Here is a 20,102-nt window from a genome sequence, read left to right as displayed (position 1 = left end):
TGGGCTTCTTCTTTACATGCCCGTCCAGCTGATGTCCTCCTGGCTATTCCGGAATACAGCTGGCCTGCCTGCCCCTAGGGACTCATGCACTTGTGCTCGCCTCTGCCTGGACCCCTCTTCCACCAAAAAACATCTCCTTCCAATCACTTCCCTAGCATTCTTCCTATCTTTGCTTAAATATTACCTTCAAAGAGAAAGGTCTCATTTAAAATCAGTATCCTATTTAACTGACCAATCTACACACAGTTTAGTTTCAATTATCGGTCAGATAAAAATTGCCGCCGCAGCCTTTCACCCCTGGTACCTCCCTTTCCCTAGGTTCTGCTTCACTTTTCTTCAGAGTCCATAGCACTTTCCTGAGTTTATCTGTTCCTCATCATTGGATGATATTTCCATGAAGGTAGAGATTGTCCCCTTTTCTTTCTTCCCTGCCAGATGCACCTCTTCCCTCTCCCCACTGCTGTCGCCTTGGCATCTAGAACAACGCCCGGCAAATAGAGAGCCCCAATAAATATTTGGTGAAAGAAGAAATGAATGAATCTAGTGTGAGAAACGAACTGGGTGGATTGTAGAATAACATAGTGTTAACTTAAATTTTTTTTTACTACTTTATTGAAGTAAATGTTTAAATTGTACAATTTATTGATTTTTTGTCATAAAACATACCCACGAAAATATGACCATTATCAACACACTGAACATGCTATTACTTCCCAATGTTTCCCTGTACTCCTTCACACTCTCTCCCTCTACTCTTGTCCCCAAACACTGATTTGCTCTCTGTCCCCATAAAATAATATGGTATATCCTCTGTTTTTCTACTGGATGTTTTCAAGTGTAATAATTTGATATTTATCCATTGTTGTAATATTGTGGTTTGTTTTTATTGTTGAGTTATATTTCAATATGAAGGAAGGAAGGAAGAGATGTAGGAAAGGAATCATAATGTTTATGATATTTGTTTAAAGAATTTTTAGTTATTGATAGATTGGATCCCTACTCTGACATTGATAAAGATTCTATAATTATTTTCAGATCAGAAGATTTCAGGCCAGGTAAGAATTTTCAAAGTGAAGCAGTATGAAAGAATTCGATAAAGTGTTTGTGTGTTCTTAATTTTATAATGCTACCATTTTTTTCAAATTTAGAATAAAAACATAATAGATTACTTTTGCTGTTAATTTGGATTCACAGAAAATTAGGAGAAAAATTCAAGGAGCTATCTAAATATCTGCTCACTGACAAAAACTATTTATTATGGGTTATATTGTCATTAACAGTCAAATAACAGCTACTTAATTCATTTATGCATAATAATTTTAATGTAAAAAGAAAAACAAAACCCACAAAATATGGCATCAATTTTCTTTATTTTAAGGCATATCATAAGCAATTATTAAAATGGTATATATTATACCAATTGTTTAAACATTTCTTAATGATAATTTGTAACAATATATGTAATCAAAGTGAAACTAAGTTTCTTTTCATTTCCCACCTCCATGTAGTTACTTCATAGCCCACCTCAGACCTTCTTATCCAATACTTTGATGAGTATAATTATAAGCACAAATACTTTGACTACAATTGAGGTTTTTGTTTTTGTATTTTCTGTGTGGTACTAGTTTTAGACTAATAAATTTCATTCTCCATTGTAATGATTTTTTATCACTCAGAAATGTTTATTTAAACGAAGAGTTCAAATGATGAAGCCGAAACGATGAGGAGATAGGAAATAATCCATACGTGACATATAAATGATCTACTGATGTTAGTAAAACAATACTTTTGTATTTGAAGAGTTCAGATCTTTTTAGGCTTCTGAAGATGCTTATTCTTATTCTCAAAAGATCCAAACACCATCCCAAAGTGAAGCTGGAGACCACATGAGCAGGTCCTACCTGTATTACATTGAACTGTACTTCTGTGTTCAAAAATGAATATAGTGAAACCCAAATAAAATTCAACAGTGTCCTTCCATTTTTGATTTGAAAATACATTATTCTAATGGAAATCATCCAGGCTGTTAGGTCAGTTAGATGGGTCCATTCCAAAAGCTCACATTTATTACAACCCAGCATGATGGTTGGGGTATAAGAGGAACCTAAGTGATCTCTAAGTGAAAGGTGAAATCTCCTACCACACGCAGATGCTTAAAGCAGAATTCATGATCCCAACACCCCTACACATGTGCCAGGAAATGCATTACCAAAAATCTTCGATGTGGCATAAAGGCATGAATGACAAAATTAGCAGATTTTTAGCAGGAAGCTTTTCTGTACTAAGTACTCACGAGGGTAGACCAACAGCGAAAGGCCAACTCATCTCAGCAAAGTATTTACCTGATTAGTAAGTGTTGTTTCTGACTGTCATCCACGGTGTGGTGCAGAAAGCCAACAAAAAAGCTGTGTTTGTTAAAGTAGCAAAAAGAGAGACATTTCTATAGCTGGGAGGTGTCTCAGACCACCAGGTAGGAGTATCAATAGTCAAGTCAAAGGTTCAAATGTTCGCTCCGTAGTTAGCAGTTAGGAAAATTACTTAATCAATGACAGTATCCTCCTCTGAAGAACAGGGATAATAATATGACCTATTTCTGAGGGTTGCTGGGAGGATTAAAGAAATTAATACAGGTGAAGTACTTAGAATTGTTCCTGGCATAGGGTGACTGTGTCCTAAATGTTATTAGGTAACTACACCTTAAAAACTACAAAGCAAAAAAAACAAGAAGTATGAAACTCACAAACATAGTTACGCAACATTGCAAGGATCACAGTACTTTGCTGAATTTAGAAAGATGTTACTTCATCTCATTTGTAAATACCTTTAAATATTTCATAGATCATACAGATGTTTCACACTCTACCTTGAAAGGCATGAAGCATCTTTCCTGAGAAAATGTTGAGAGTTATACACCAAAGAGAATGATGAAAAAACCTACAGGTAATTCACCTTTTAGGATGACAAAGGTCTCCCATTATGCCTTTAGCTGAAGTGTGTTCTGCTTTCCTGAGTGTCAGTATGTTTGTATTTCTACAAGTTAGAGTTTTCTTTTACTTATAGCAATTTCAAATTCCACCTGTAACGAATGCATGTATCAAAATGTAAGTCACTTTCATAAAATCACTAGACATATAATTCCAAGTTCATGAATTCAGATTCCTCCTGGCTGCAGACAGCAGCCACTGTTCCTTTGAACCCATAATGACTACCTTTTTAGGGAGGTATGAGCTAACAGCACTGTGTTCTGTTCTTTCCCCTAAACATTTTACTTAGATAATACAAAGATCGAAAAGAAAATCAGTCACAAAGACAGAATCACAAGGTGTATTTCTTTGTGCTGATGTACGGGTTGCCTCTAGCAACCAAAGTTCAACCCCAGCTGAAGAACAGCCGCCTCCTAAGATGTTGTGAAGCAGGCAGAATTCTTGACTTTGGAGGGTTGTTTGGTTTGGGGAATTAGCTAAAAAGAATCTACTCCTTTTTCTGCCCTTAATTCAGTAGAGAATAACTCTCCCACTGACCATGGGTTAGGAGATGAATTTATATCATGGTAAGATATTTCTTATTTTCCAAAAGTCAACTTTAAAATATATCATTTATTCACACACATACACACACACAGATATCGCAGGTTCAGTACCAGAGCACCAATCTAAAGAAAATATCACAATAAAGCGAGTCATATGAAATTTCTGGTTTCCCAGTGAATCTAAAAGTCATGTTTACACTATATTGTAGCCTGTTAAGTGTGCAATAGCATTATATCTAAAAATATATATATACATACCTTAATTTAAAAACACTTTATTGCCAAAAAATGCTAACCATCATCTGACGATGCAAGGTTGCCACAAACCTTCAATTTGTAAAAAAAAAACACAGAGTCTGTGAAGCACAGTAAAAGGAAGCATGCCTGTATATTCTTCCTTATATTTATGTACAGTCAGCCCTCTGTACCTGCAGGTTCCACACTGACGATTGATTGAATCCATGGATGTGGAAACCATGGATACAGAGGGCCAACTGCACTCTGCCATTTTATATATGGGACTGAGCATCCGAATGGGCTTTTGTACCTGAGGGGGCTCTTGTACCCGAGGGGGCTCTGGTATCCAATCTCCTGTGGATACCTAGGGATGACTGTACATAAGAACCACTATCGAGAGGTCAAAGTTGACAACCTTAACCAGTCCCTTCAGCAAAAATCTGCCAAAAAAAAAAAATTCAGTTTTTTTTTTTTTAAGTTTAAAGCAAAATTCATCTTCCATCGTAGGAAAGCATCTGGTTTCTTCATCCATTAGTAAGTTTTGAAGAAAGAGGTCCTTTCTTTGAATATATATTGGTTTGATTTTCTGAAATGTCATCTTCCTGCAAAGTTATTGATGTATACATTAAATATAATACAATACATTCCATTAAATACTGTCATTGAGCAGTTTTAATATGTAAATTTAGACTGTGTTTCAAGGAGTAAGTAAGACGCAGGTAGTGGTCTTTCTCATTCAGATCTTCAGCCAGGCGGCTCATTTCCGTAGCCTAACCAACATCAAATATGGGGTCATGCTTTCAGTCTTCAATTCACTGTAGAAAAGACCACACAATTCTCAAAATCGAGCACATAAAGCTTTACTGACATAACTGCTGTACCACCTTCATTACCATCTCCACTACTGCTGTACTACCAAGTCTGAACAAATTGCTTTAACCGAGTTGATGATGGTTAATTGATTCTAATTCCCCATGAGGCACAGTAGAAGCACGTTATGGATGCATTAACCTTAGGTAAATGCATCTGGTTGTAAGAGGACAGGAGTGAGGAAGAGTGAGGGTGTGTCTGCCCTTCTACTCAGTGAAGACGTGCACCAGAGTGACTTGGAGATGGGACACACAAATAGACTGTTCTGTCAGGACATTTTAGTTCTGTGGGTTTCTCATAGCCTAAACGTCTCTCCTCACTGTGTGAGTCTAGTTTAAAAAATATGTATACACACACACACACAAATATACACACGCACACATCAATATGTGTGTGCACACATATATGTATATATGTGTGTTTTATTGTTGCTGTTTTGCTGTTTTCTAACAACCTGATCCTTAATACCCAGCAAACCATTTCTTTGGTGTTCAACTTAAGGAACATCTATACGTTCTAATGCTTGGGGAAAAAAAAAACTTTTTTTTTTTCCCTGCACTGACTGAGAGAATTCTATTTTATGAGTGATTTAAGAGATTTGCCAAGATTAATTTTTAAATATATGTGATGCTTGTTTTTCTTTGCATTAACAGCTACTTTTACATTCTAATTCCTCCCGAGAGTTATAATTCCATTCTACGTTGGTGAATCTAGACTTACCAAACCATACTACCACTTACATTCTCAAACGGCCAATTGGTCAGATTTCATTTGGCAAACATGAGACCTACCATTATAGATATATCATTACTGTTGGAATTTCTACCAAAATTATAAAACAAAGGGCATATTCATTCCAGTTTCCCTATTTCAATTAGGAAAATTTCCCATTTGACCTTTCCTCAGTCATAGGGAGAAAAAAAGTCTTTAAAACTACCTTTATTAATGAACTGCAGCTAAAGAACTGGCCATAGAAGTCATTCTCTCAAACTCATCCCCTCTGTACCAGCCTGAGTCTCATCACGCAATACTGGAGTCAGTACAATATGGAGACCACGTGTTGCTCCTTCCTCTGCTCCACTCTGGCTCCATTCCCTCCAGGGTCAAAACAGCTGAGGTTGGCCATGATACCTCACTACCCCAAGAGGATGTATCTGGTAAAGGAGCTAAAATCGACCATCCTCCCTTTCCTTGGAAAGTCATGCTTCCCTTTCTATTCTAAACTCTTCAACTCTTCCTGCTCTGAAATGTCTGCTTCTCTTACTGCTTCTAAAATGTGGGCATTTCACTTCCTCTTTCAATACTTCTTGGGCTTAATTTTCCTTTTTAGACGTTGCAGGGCTATTGGCCAAAAAGTTAATGACTTAGCCTCTGGGGGCCCAAAGATTTTAGAAGACTTGATGCATAATGCTTCATCTCTAGTCTCTAATTACATACATCATTAGCAAAGTGAAGCATGGTTGCAGGGTGTCTTGAAGAGGGAGAAAGATCTACTTGACTCCCTAGACTGGGGCTAATCATAGGGGACCTGATTCTCCACGTCAGGCACTGTGCAGAAGAGAGTTTCAGAAAATGGGTTTCGGCCCTAGAGAGACTAGGCTGGAAATTCAAAAGTTGTTAGAACAGGAAGTTTTTAGTCACTTTCTAAATGATTCATGTAATTACAGACTATGTTTTCTTTTAAGTGATAATTTCATGGAATTTTATGGAAATGAGACTTGAGCCCAGAAGGCTTTTTTTTTTTTTTTTAACAAACCTGTCACTTCTGATTCTGTCAAAATTAGAAAGTGATTTGATGGTTTCGACTATTATTTCCATTGCTTTAGGGGTCATTATCATTGCTTCATTCATTCGTTATTAGGTAGTTGTTGAAGACACTTGCCTTTAACAATGCAGGAAATAAAGGGAAAAACAAGGAACTATTCCTGCCCTCTTGACACTTACAATCGACTTGAGAGACAGACATGGAAACCTAAATAAATACACATGATTTATGATTAAAATGCCCATCGGTGACACAGAAAATATGAGCAATGGAGGAACAAGGATGGTGGAGGAGATAATCTGTACTGTTTGGATGAAGCCAAGACTGGGCTTGTTTTATGTCAAAGAAGAGGAAAAACGATATCTAAATTTGTTCATTCATTTACTCATAAAGTAAGTATTCGTATATCAGGCTTCAAGGATTCAGTGGTTAACAAGATTAATAGAGTTCCCACTCTCAAAGAACTGGGAGACAGACCGTAAACACGTGATTACGTAAGTACTAATTGAATGGATAATTTCTCAAGTGGTATAAATGTCAACCGTGTTCAACAGGAGTCGTGAAGGCAGATGGTGGGGGCGGAAGAGAGGCCTTACCTTGTAGAGATGGCCTTGGATACCTTCGGCCTAGGAATTTCAGACCAAAGTGCCACCTTGGTTTTTAGTTCTTTGTTCTGAAATAGAAAACAAAAATTGTGCAGAGATCACATGCATGTTAGCACATTTACTAGCCATGTGCTTAGTGTTTCTGGACGACCCGCCATCTACATCCCTCTTTAGCAGTAAGTCTGTTGTTTCAGTCACTGTATTAGAACACAGAACATAGCCAGTTGCGAGTCCCCAAATATTACTTCTGAAAATACAAACACTCCTTGAAAAATGCATAATTTACCAAGGGATTCAAATTCAGTCTTCTGACTTAGCCTCTGAAATTCAACAGCTGAACTCTCTGTTTCAATTTACAGTTTCTTTTATATGGACAGATGCGAAGAACTTCATGAAAGAACTCTATCAAAGAACCTTTGAAAGACACGCACAATATTTATTACACATTTGTCTTTCTTGTGCAATCTCTTGATTAGAAACTCCATGAAAATAGGCACCATCTGTTCTTTTGGTTCACGGCATCCTTAGCCTCAATTTTCTCATTGAAGCCTCAGTTTCTTCATCTCTAGTAGTAGTGGTCCTGCCTACCATATATAAGGTGGAAGAAACAGATATCATACGACCATAATATTTTAAATCTGGAAGCACCTTGGAATTCTGGGAGATAATGCAATGGCTAATAACGGGAAGGGAAAGCGTTTAAGTTTTCAGGTACAAATCCTAGCACAACCACTTGCTAGCTGTGTGACCTCATTTAGTTTACTTATCCTCTCTGTGCCTAATTTCCTCATCTGTATTAACAGATATGATCATAGTCTCTTCTTCACAGGTTCTGAAATGAAATAAAAGTACATAAACTACTCAGCTCGGTGTCTGGCACAGGTTTTAAGACTGAAAGGCAGCTGGTTATGACTTTCTAGTCCAAGGCCCATTATTATATATTATATATAAAAACTGAGGTCCAAAGAGTTTAAGTGCCCAACATCTTGTTCAGGGCAGAACTGAAGATTCAAAGTCAGGTCCTCTGATAAATGGGAAGGAAATCCAAAAAAGAGGGGATATATGTATAAGTATAGCTGATTCACTTTGCTGTACAGTAGAAACTAACACAACATTGTAAAGCAACTATACTCCAATAAAAATTAATAAAAAGAAAAAGTGAAAGAAAAAAACCCCACAAAGCCAGGGCCTCCCAGTCCAGAGACAATACTTTCTCTACAATGCAGCAAAGCCAAACAATTTCTTTTTACAGATCTGGAAAGTGAGACTTTCCAGTGAAGACTCATGCCCAAGGTTGACTTGCCAGTTGGCTGCATGGGCAGGCCAGAAGTCCTTCAAGGATACATCTGTACAGAAAGTTCTGGGCCTGAAAGGTAACCGTGGGAGGAAGGCAGAAGAGGTGCCACAGCTTTCAAAGAACAGCAACACACCAGCTCCCTTCCCTTGTAGGAAACGAAGGACTGAATAAAAGTTATTTTGTAAGACTCCATCTGCTGGTTTGGAGTAAGCCAGCACCAGAATGCATGGTTTTGGGAAATAGACACCAGAATTTTGATGGAAGCAGAAGAGTTCATAATTCTGAGTACCTAGCAAATGTCAAGACTTTTGCCTGGCGTTTTCCAGACATTCTTTTCTTCGATATAAACTCATCTCTGAGGAGTAACTTTCATTGTTGTTATGTATGGGAAAGAAATAAGGCTGGCAAAACTCAAATTGACGAGGAACCTTGCTTCCAATGACCCACAGGTAGTATATGCAGCATGGGTCTGCAAATGTGCAGGCTTTATGCAGGCCTGTCTGACTCCAAAGCTCATGCTCTTTTCCCTGCAAGATGTTATTTTTCTGTGACCAGAGGAATTCGCCCAGCCTCCTTATATTACAAATAAGCAATCGGTGGACCCCAGGAGATAAAGAGATTCAGTGATTTCTGAAAGGATTCCAGGTATGATATATAGGAAAGAGAAGACAGCAAACTGTCAGGGAATTAATCAACAATGAATCTACCCCAAACATCCAGCCCCCCACAATACACCCAGTTACTCGGTCCCTGCCATGTCTGCAGCACCATACCAGTAGCAGAGGGAATGTGACACAGCACAAGAAAGGATAGTATCTTCCCTTTTAGTACACAGGATGCACCGTATGGTGGAGGTGATAAACATGTGACCATTCAAAAATTAAAAATAAATTAATTAAATGCGATTCAAGAGATACCATAAGGCAGCCAGTAATTCAAAGGTATAAACAGAAATCAGTGTGACTAGAATAATTTTCCTACACAAGGACGTTTAACCTGGACCTTGAAGACAAGGTGAAATGGGTTAGGTGGAAAAAAGGGAGAGAAAAAAGATGAAGACACAGTTCTTTAAGTGTAGTCCTGGAATCAACAATCGGAACATCCCCTGGGAACTTATTAGAACTACAAATCCTCAATTCCCAACCAAGCCATTGGACCAGAAACCCGGGGTGGCCAGGTGATGTGTTTTAAGATGTTCATCAGATGATTCTGATGTCTGCTCACATCGGAGAGCCACTGGACCAGAGTAGTTTTAAATGTTGGTTGTATATTGGAATTAGCTGGGAGATTTACAATCTAGTGATGCCTGGGTCCTACCCCCAAAGTTTCCATTTAATTTGGTTGTAATCTAGGTTCAGGAGTTTTCAAAACTCCACAGGTGATACTAATGTACAGTTAAGATGAAGAACTACTGAACTAAGGAAAGCAGAGACAAGATGTGAATTTTGTACCTTCCTACCCCTCGGCATCTATACGGAATAATAACTAAAAGATGGAGCAAAAATCTTCACACATGAATCATTTCACTGTGATATTTCAAGAGTTAAGCACTTAAGTCTCACTCAGGAAATGTACTTCAGATTTGACAAATTGATGATATAGATGCTCCTTGTATAATGGAGATATATCGAATATACACTCCAAACAAGTGCAGGCATATATCAGGGCCAAGTACGTGGCTAAGAAAAACTCCTCTCTGTACAGTACTTTACAAGTTATGAAGCACAACTTGAAACACAATATCATGATGACAACAAGCATTGGAATAAAAATATTTTTGTGGCTGGACAAGTATGTAGAAGCTATTTGGAGTTTTTCCAAAATAAACTCCTACTTTCTGAAGTTGTTGCCTTCCAAACATTGCAGAAGCATAAGAGTTATCAGCTTAGACTGTCTTTATTTTCATATATTTCAACTTCTGTGATGATTTATTTCATCTACTGGATTTAGGTCTTTATTTTTTTTATTTTATTATTTTTTTTGTGGTACGCAGGCCTCTCACTGTTTGTGGCCTCTCCCATTGTGGAGCACAGGCTCCGGACGCGCAGGCTCAATGGCCATGGCTCACGGGCCCAGCCGTTCCACGGCATGTGGGATCTTCCTGGACCGGGGCACGAACCCACGTCCCCTGCATCGGCAGGCGGACTCTCAACCACTGCACCACCAGGGAAGCCCTAGGTCTTTATTTTTGATTCATGGGCTTTCATATGCTTTTCTTTAACTAGAACAACCAAATGCATGAATTTTCATCATTAGTTTACAAAATTACAAATCAATGACCAGAGTAAGTCCACCATTATTATGACTCTATCCAAGGATAGTTCACGGACACAGTTTTCCAAAAGAACCTAATTTTTGCATACTTAAACTTCTAGCAACATGCTCTTGGAAATAAATTAAATTTTAGGGATGATGGTGATTACATAAAGTAGGATACTCTTCGAAGTCTAGAAAATGGAGTAATTTCTGAAGATGCATTTTCATATGAGCATGTCATTAGTGAAGAAGTTAGAAATGTGTGAAATGTGAGATGAATTTCAGAGCTGTAAATTAAGATGATGAAAGATATGCCAAAGTAGAAAGAAAAGTAAATAATTTTGGCAGAGTTAAGCAGAAATTTTCTGGTGATACTTAAAAGAGGTTTAAAATCCTGAAAGATTGAAAAGAAAAAAAAAGGACAGAGTTAGATGAGTGAATTTTATCCCCTTGTGGGGGGGGGGAGGGTGGGAAGTCCTTGGTAGGATAGAAAAGAATACACAGAAAAAAGTATTAGTTTCCATGAGTCAAAAAACTGGAAAACAGAAAAACATTTAATGTAGTAACTGTGACAATGGCTAAAATACATACAAATGATTCTGCAAATTTAACATTATATCTGTTCATTTAAACTCAAATGCAGCCGAGTGATTTTGAACAAGTGTCTTAACTTCTCTGAATCTCAGTTTAATCCCTGAGGGAATAAATAATAGTTTTCTCCCAGAGTAGCTTTGAAGATTAAACAAAATGAAGTATGTAGCATGCCTTAAAAGAGATGAGTTATTATGGATGAGAAAACTATGTTGTCTGTATGGTTTAGAAAGTTGATGTCTTTAAAAGGGTTGTTCAGCTCTGGTGACCAATTTTTCACAAACTGAATCGGCTCACACTGTTATTTCAAAATAGGATAGTCCTAAGTTTGTGTGCAAGATAGTACACCCCTGCATGCCCTCCCAGTTTAAGATCTTCATAACGAAGCATTGACTAGGGCTAGACTAGAAACAGGTTCACTCCAGCTCAAGCACTTACTAAATTCAGGTACCTGGTCCAAGATCACAGGCTCAGAGATGCTCTTCCTGACTCCCATCACTTTATAACTGTCACATTGTTTTACTCTTCTCGGAGCAGTTACCCGTCCCTAATTAAGTTGTGTACTTACTTGTTTATGTATTTACTGTATGTATCTTCAATTAAAATAAAGCTAGATGAAGTCAGGACAGTGTGTCCTGTTCCTACCATGTACCTACCACTTAGAACATTTCCTGGTACATCATAAACACACAAAACTATTTGCTGAATAAATAAACTAATGTGGCTTGGCCGGGCTTTTTAAAGCTGAAAAGGGCGTTGTAACATTCCCTACAGTGAAGGAAATGATTTATCTACTGAAGACAATAAATTTTGAGGTCATAAAAGACATTCATCAATACTGCTTTATCTGAAGACTTTTTTAAATAAAAGAGAATGTTAGAAAATAGTAGTTTGAATCAACATCATACAGAGAATCTTAGGCAGTACTGAGAGATGCTGCCCCATCAATGTGGGCAGATTGCATCCAACCAAGAAGTTTCCATGAGGGGAACACAATCTATTGCTTCCTCCTATCACACTGAGTGGCTAGCCTGCAATTATTTGCTAAATTTGGGGATATAGAAGCAGTGCAATGGAAGCAATACATTATTCTGGTCTAACTATTATACCAAAAGGCCAATTGGATAATGTAGTGTATAGGTTAAGTTGCCAGTTTACTTAGGACAATAAAATTAGCTTTGGGGATGATATAGAGACACAACTAAAAATATAAGATTGAATTAGAAGCAGTAGCACCATTGATGCCCTGACTCTGTGATGAGGGCTAACACTTAATTAGACATGACCAGAGCCTAGGACCATAATGAAAGATCAGAGAAAGACAACAATCTCTCCAATTAAAATGTATTACAGATGTATGATAATTAAAGCAGTAGGGCATTGGAGCCAAATAGGCAGATACACCATTGGAACAGATTTCCAGCATAAAAATTTAGTCTAGGATATATCAGCATTTCAAAATCATGAAGGAAGGCCAGACTGCTCAATAAAGTGAGACAACTAAAAAATTAGATCCCTACCTTACACCGGACTGCCTTGAATTACAGATAAACTTGGATCTAAATGAGAATTCCGTGTCCCCTGCATCGGCAGGTGGACTCTCAACCACTGCGCCACCAGGGAAGCCCTAAGCACATGTGTTTTTCATCTCTACTTTCTTAGATTTCATTAGAACGATACCAAAGGATTTTTAAATATTGAAATCCCTTAGTAATAAAGAGGAAAAAAGAGGGCTATTAGCAGATCAGAAATGTCAGAACTGAAAGACTGAAAGTGAGTAAAGAGTTAACTGCAAGAGCAGAGGCAGCAGCAGGTGAGGCTGTGGCAGCTGAGGGAGATGTCTGATCCAGCAGACGTGGAAATTCAGAGAACACAGATCAACAATCTTAAAAATGGATAGTCTTCGAGTTACCAATTCAACTTCTAAAAATGTATCTTAAGGGAGGAAGTAATTATACAAATAATCGGTAACGTTTGTAAAAGTCTGTTGAATTCATTGCTGTTTACAAAAGCTGTACTGGAAAACAATCCAACAGCAGGGATTAAGTTAACTAAGTTATTTCATAGCAATACAGTGGAAACCTTCGTGGCTCTTTAAAAAGATAATGTAAATCTAATTTGCCTGGTAAGCAAAGACTTTCTTGTTATACCGTTCTATAGAGAAAAAGAGCCCTTAGCATGGCCTGAAGGCTTTTTATGATCTAGCACCTTCCTACCTTTTCAATGTCATCCTACACTATTTCCAGCTTTTAGATTAGAAGCACCCACAATGGCCTCCTGTCTGGCTACCTGACATGCCCTACCACCCAGTTTTCCACAAAGGTCATATTGAAATTCATTTTCTTAGAGAGATTGTTCCCACCTACCAATCTAAATGGTCCATATACATTCCTCCATCCAGGTATTATTGCCCAGAGTATTTTGTCCTTTTCCTGCAGAACTTTTCCAAGATATTATTAGTTACATATTAATTTATTTGTATCTATCTCCCTCATCAGTTAGTAAATTCCAGGCAGCAGGGCTCATGTCTATTTTGTTCAACATTGTTTATCCAAACGTAGTGCCTACACCATAGTAGCCACTCAATAAGTATTTATAGGGGCTTCCCTGGTGGCGCAGTGGTTGAGAGTCTGCCTGCCGATGCACGGGACACGGGTTCGTGCCCCGGTCAGGGAAGATCCCACATGCCACGGAGCGGCTGGGCCCGTGAGCCATGGCGGCTGAGCCTGCGCATCCGGAGCCTGTGCTCTGCAACGGGAGAGGCCACAACAGTGAGAGGCCCGCGTATCGCAAAAAAAAAAAAAAAAAAAAAAGTATTTATAGACTTATGTAACTAGTGATATGAAAAAATTGTTGAAACAAATAAAAGTTTAAAAACACAATAAAACGATGCCATATATAGTCTGTATCTCTAATACATACACACAAGTATGTAACAGGCACAAAATTCCCACAGAAATAGAGATATACACAATTGTGCTGAATAATTGCCCTTGGATGGTATGTTTGAGTGGTTTTCTTGTTATATTTGCTCATCCATATTTCCTAATTTGTATGGGATGAATGACCATATGTTAGTTATGTAAAAAAATAAAAAATAGTTATTAAAATATTATAAGAAAAATATTTATAAGAAAAAATATTTTATCAAGTAACATTTGTCAAAAGGCCACTACATAAGAAAAGTTGGGAGGAAATGCCTTTAAAGACATTTCTTAGGAGGAGGGGGCTCTAATGCGACATAAATCACATCACCTGATGTAAACTAACCAATTTAAATCTTACTTAGGTGAGAATCTAAGGAAAACCCAAGATGCGATGAGCTTACCCTTTAAAATAAAGAGAACAGTGGTCCCAGGAAGGTAGAAACGGCAAAACAGGGGGATGGTTCCAAAACTTAAGTTGCAAAATATTTACAACCTCTTTATGTTGTTATGATTTTTTTCTTCTGTTTGAGGAAAGCAGAAAGAATGTGGTGGTGGAAAGAATGGTGAGGCGTGTGCTGGGAGTCCAATCATGGAGCTCCTCTCTGGTCTGTCCTGGGGAAGAGAACAGCTCCAAAAGATAAGCAGGTTTCCATGGAAGACAGAGCATCTCTGGACAGGACAACGTGACACACAGAGAAGTCACAATGCTGAGGGATGCAGTAGAAAAGGTGACCAGGTCTAGGCGGTCCGTGATGAGCTATTCAACAGAGACAGAAGGGGTGACACTGAGCACAAAGCAGAGCTGGGCTGGAGACACCTGGGGGTCGTCAGGTGCTCCAATAACCACAGGGCTTCTCTGTACTTCCTGTGAGGTAGGGGTACCACCAGCCTAGGACTGCAGCTCAACGCCTGAAAAGGGCTTCCCCAGTCAAGGCGGGGATGAGTGGGCAAAAGTAAAGCACCTCTTATCACAGTGTAGTATAAAGGTTTATGATAAGTTTTAAAACACTGAAACATAAGAAAATTTCAATTGGCTTCTTGAAGTAGGTGAGCCCTGAGGCAAAGCTTGGATGCCCTGTTGGATACGGATGGAGAAAGAGGAGGAATAGTACGTCTCAGGACGGGGGAAAGAAACAAAGACAGGAGACCGCAGACCCGGCTATCTGGCTAGAGCTGAGTTCACGCAAGAGAGGCCTTGACCAAGCTTCTAACTCAAGTCCACATCGAGAGATGGTATCACTGGTCTCCCCAGGAGAGGAAGTATTCTGGAACATTTGAATAAACTTTCAACAATTCTTTAGTAATATTTAATATTAATAATTTAATAATATAAAATTATGTTTAATACTTAACATTTTAATAATGATTAAGAGTACCTCCCCCACAAAGCTATAATTCTTATACATAGAAGATGCACACTCACAAAAAGGCATTCATACCCACAGAGACACATGCATGTCCTCACACATAGACACAGTCACACACAATCACACAGACACATACAGACATACCTGGACACAGTGTCACACTGGCATACCATCGCACACAAGCACTCACAAACACACAGGACACATTCGTACGCAGGCTCACAGATATACTGAACACACACATACTCACTTCATACTGAAATATAGAACAGGTTCCCTCCTTACCTGGGCTTCAAGTATGTTAACTTTTTCTTTCAGATCTTCAATTCTTTTATCTTGTTCTTTTAAATTATTTTTTAAGCCTTCCATCTAAGATTTAAGAAACACAAATGCAAAAATCTTGTCAGGCAACAGAGAATAGTTCCTTAAGTCAGAAATTGTACAGGTTTCTGTGGTCAAGTAATGTTTATCAAATCAACAAAATTAAATCCCAAGCATTAGCAGACTCAGTAGGCTACAGAAAATAACAGGACAAATTGGCACCTGGGGACGAGAGCACACAGACAGTGCAATTAAACACTTTAATCTTTAGCAAACCTGTTTAAACCAAACTCAGCAGGAGTGCATCCTGTGGAAGCAACACTGGTCCTTGTTCTGTGTCTCAGCCACCTAACATTTTCATCCTGCACGGGCAGAGGCCAGGGGACATGATGCAAGGCCGTGGTCTGGCATGGGGAAGCTCCCTGCGGCAGAGATCTGGTCAACCAGCAGCATATTAAGGTAAGCCCACTTTGCTTTGGAAGAAAAGCATCTGTTAAGAGGCAACGTGGAACTGGGGGATGTGGGGTGATATCCAGGACGGTGCCAGAAGAGAAGAAACACGTGGATTCCATTCTATCATTTAACTACTGTGGGCCTCAGTTTTCTCATCTGTAAAATGAGGACATGGGATGCCCCCTCTGTCCTCCCTGACTCGCAAGTGCTATGACTCAATTCTCTGGCTGTTTGGAGAGGTCCTACCGCAGCAAGCATGAATGTTACATTTATGTCAAGAAGGCATTTGAGTTATTTAGAAGGACTCCTTTTAGAAACAAATATTAGGTAGTTTAAAAAAAAAAAACGAATGGATGAAGTTCTGGTTTTAAGTCTAAAGCAGATTCCCAAACCAGATCAATACAAATCTTGATGTAAACTATATGAGTATGCAATTCACCATCCATCTGGCTGCCATCACGATGACCTCTTCTCTTTCACCTGCCAAGATGTTCCCAGCGAGGAAGGGCCAGGTTACAACCCTGTGCTAACACACCCTCTACGTAAATTAACCACTTATGAGGTTATGAAAACAGATCATTTCTTCTTCAAGAAAGGGCTGAACCTCCTCATCTACAAAATCTGCTAAAGAACGGCATGCGTTATCTGGCTCAGAACACTTAAAAAAAAAACCCACCAAAACATCTAAAGAGCAAACACAATTTCCCACATATCTTCGTTGAGAACATCACAGGTGTCGGCATAGAGACAAAAGAGGACACTGAAAACAGAGCCTTGTCACGTGGGGATAAAAAGGAAATGTCAATGGGGAGAAGAATCTCAGTGCTCGTCCAGGCAAGCCACACGTATTTGGTCTTCTCACTGGAAACATACTAGCTACCACAGAAACACACTTGATTAATCTGACCTCCTGGATGACACTGCGCAGGCTCTGGTGCTGGGAGTGAATCACAGACTGCAGATGAGAGATCTGCTCCTGGAGGAGGGAAATCTCCTTTTGAAGATCCTGGCAACTGGAAATGCAAAGGAAAACAAGAGAGAAAGGTTTGCTAAAGCATTATACAGCTATTTTTACAGCTGTGCTACCAGGATCTCCTCACTGACTCTACTACTGGGCAACACATGGGTAAGATGCCCAGGGTCCCTTATGCCAAACAAGACACACTGAAGATAAACAGTCATGAAGCATGCTCTGATTAGCTCAGACATGAACTTGAATGAGAGGATCAATTCATGTCCAAAGCTCCTCTCTGGCCACCTGTGACTCCCTCCCTCCAGCAGGTAGTTGAGTCAAGTTGCATCGAACCAGGTGAAGCACTTATATATCTAATCTGTCTCACCTAAGAGCCTCCACAGACCTAGCATCCATCAGACACACACATATGGGACAGTAGGGTTAGAACGTGGGGCCAGGAATGGAGACTTAACACACATATCAGAAACCAACTTCCAAGGATACAGGGGTTAGTGTAGGTTGTGAATTGCCTGTTTTGTCTTCTTTTTTTTTTTTTTTTTGGCTTCCTATTTTCGTTAATTCTACTACATGTAAATAAGGCAAGGAAAGAAAAATTAAATTCCAGCTAATATTTTGAGTCCACATGAACCACGGTGAAGAAAGATGAGTGAAGCTTGAATTTAGATTATTCATCCTTTCCCAAAGCTCCATTTAAGTAACCGGTATTGATTACATGGCTTTTGACTATTTCTCTTCTTGCCAATGTTATTAGAGTTTGAGGCAAAATGCCTTGAGACAAGACCACTAAACTTGGGAGCATTGTAATTTTGGAGTCACATAACCTTTCTAAGCCTCAGCATAACAGGTATAATAATCCCTACCTTTACAGCACTGAAAGATTATACGGTACACTTAAAGAGATAAAGTGAATGTGCTTTCTGAAAACGAGCGTTTTATAAAGTAATATATTATTTTAGCTTATTAAGGTTTCACAATTAGTAGCCAACATCCCATTCAATCGCAATTCTGATTTTCACAGTCTCTACAAATATTACAAAGGTCATAGAAATTCATGTGACACTACGGCGGAACTTGTTCTCATTTTTTTAAAAAGAGTCTCCATTTTGTTTTACATCTTGTACTAAAACATTGCTTCTCAAACTTAATATGCATTGGAGGATCTTGTTAAATTGTCAGGGATCTTGTTAAGATGCACATTCTAATCCGATAGCCTGGGGAAGGGCTTGAGAGTCTGCATTTCCAACATGCTCCCAGGTGTTCCAGTGATTTTGCTGGTCCATGAGCCAGGCTTTGAGTGCTTTGAGTAGCACAGCACTAATCCACTACAGTTGTCTCAATAATGTTTAATATACAGTAAAGTCACTCAAAGCCGAGTAACTTTCAGGCAATTTGCAATATTTAAGACAGTCTTGATTTTTTCCCTTGTTCAGTTTTGTATGAGAGAGCTTTAAAAAGAGTTTGTTTTACTGTAGAAAAAATTAATTTCTGTACAACTATAGAAATGTTTGCACAAGTACAAATGATGTATAATGATAGCCATTATTATTTATTTATCCTATGGAATGAAATAATTTATATTATAAAATACTGTACAATTACACAATGTATGTCACAAAATATACGTGAAATGTAGTTCATTATTGTTCATAGCATTAAAAAATGGAAACAGTCCAAATGTTCATCAATAGACTGATAAAACAAATTATGCTGTATCCATGTTACTTTTATTTTACATATATATAACAGAGATAGACCGATAGACAATTTATATCAAAGATGATGTTACAGAATATTATAAAAGGCTGGTCTTTTCAACAAATGATATTGTGACAACTGGATACTCATAGGAAAAAATGAAAAAGAAAATTAATCCTAACCTCGTTTCATCAAAAAAATAAATTCCATGTAGATAAAACCGGAGACCCAAAAAACTTTCAAAAGATAATACAGAAGAGCATCTTCATGAATTTGGAATAGAGAAAGATTGTTCAAATAGAGCTTAGAACAGTATTACCTGCAAAGTAAAAGATAAGTTTGACTAGACAAAAATTTTAAACTTCTAGTCATCAAATCAGAGTGAGTAGGATAGCCTCAAAATCTCGGTAACATAAATGACTAATAAAGGCATTGTATCCAGAATATATAAGGAACATCTACAGATCAATGGAACAGGAACTCAGCATAAAAATTAGAAAGTGACTCAAAAAGGCATTTCACAAAAACAGATGAGTCGTGGACATAAGGATCAAAGTGACACGGAGGCAAACGGAAATCTGGCCCACAGCTGGTGCTAAGATTCAAAATTGCTCCAGAGAGAAGGGAAAAAAAGAGAAAAGAAAAGGAGGAAAGAGGAACCAGACTCAGGACTTTCCTGGGGAGTAATGAGAAGGAACTCGGGATGCTTTGCAGAGCCAGGTCGGCTTTGAAAATTCATAAAATATGAAAATACTGTATGTTATTAAAGGTGAGTATTCAAAATGGTCTCATCGTGTCTTATGATGACCCAGAACTCGGGGACTGAAAAGAAAAATAGTCTTTAGAAGGATGGGAGTGGGTAGATATGTTCTCCAAAATAGAAAACTCAGGAAATTTCCCCAGGTATTTCATGAGAATATTACCATCAAGCTCACCGTAAATAAATAAAAATCTGAAACAGGTCTTAAGATGGAAGAAAAGTATTTCTGGAAGCACTCTGGAGAGCGTAGGGGTTTCAGACTTATGTGCATTATACACTGGAACAGTGATTTAAGGAAGTTGCAAAAAAAAAATCTCTTAGGTTTGTTCAACAAACAGAAAACCTAGTCATCCATTTAAGGTCTTTGAATGTGAGAATATAGCCAAATAAGCTGCATTTGAGCTCCCTTTAATCTCTGTTATTTATCTTTCAGCTGAAGCACTCAGTCTTAAT

At 38.3% G+C, this 20,102-nt stretch overlaps 2 protein-coding genes across 6 annotated transcripts in view; one reads left to right on the top strand and one right to left on the bottom strand.

Moving 5' to 3' along the window:
- Positions 1-2,932, top strand: part of RAB27B (RAB27B, member RAS oncogene family) — a 71,473-nt gene extending 68,541 nt beyond the window's left edge. Inside the window, exon 8 of one of the 2 annotated variants that reach the window (XM_060170840.1) lies at positions 2,839-2,932. In XM_060170840.1, coding sequence (XP_060026823.1) covers positions 2,839-2,902 — 64 coding nt within the window. In that variant the 3' untranslated portion in view covers positions 2,903-2,932. Of the gene's footprint in view, positions 1-435; positions 1,045-2,838 lie in introns of those variants that run through there. The other variant, XM_060170838.1, reaches the window with a different exon arrangement.
- The window catches only part of CCDC68 (coiled-coil domain containing 68), a 52,112-nt gene continuing 33,361 nt past the window's right edge, over positions 1,352-20,102 (bottom strand). For 3 of the 4 annotated variants that reach the window (XM_060170824.1, XM_060170826.1, XM_060170825.1), the window contains 4 exons: positions 17,126-17,231; positions 15,730-15,813; positions 6,998-7,074; positions 1,352-4,581 (listed from right to left, as the gene is read on the bottom strand). In XM_060170824.1, the coding sequence (XP_060026807.1) occupies positions 4,524-4,581; positions 6,998-7,074; positions 15,730-15,813; positions 17,126-17,231 (325 nt within the window). In that variant the 3' untranslated portion in view covers positions 1,352-4,523. Of the gene's footprint in view, positions 4,582-6,997; positions 7,839-15,729; positions 15,814-17,125; positions 17,232-20,102 lie in introns of all 4 variants that reach the window. The other variant, XR_009544394.1, reaches the window with a different exon arrangement.

Source organism: Lagenorhynchus albirostris, chromosome 14, assembly GCF_949774975.1.
Source record: "Lagenorhynchus albirostris chromosome 14, mLagAlb1.1, whole genome shotgun sequence".
Taxonomy (NCBI): Eukaryota; Metazoa; Chordata; class Mammalia; order Artiodactyla; family Delphinidae; genus Lagenorhynchus; species Lagenorhynchus albirostris.
This window is presented reverse-complemented; position numbering and strand designations above follow the sequence as displayed.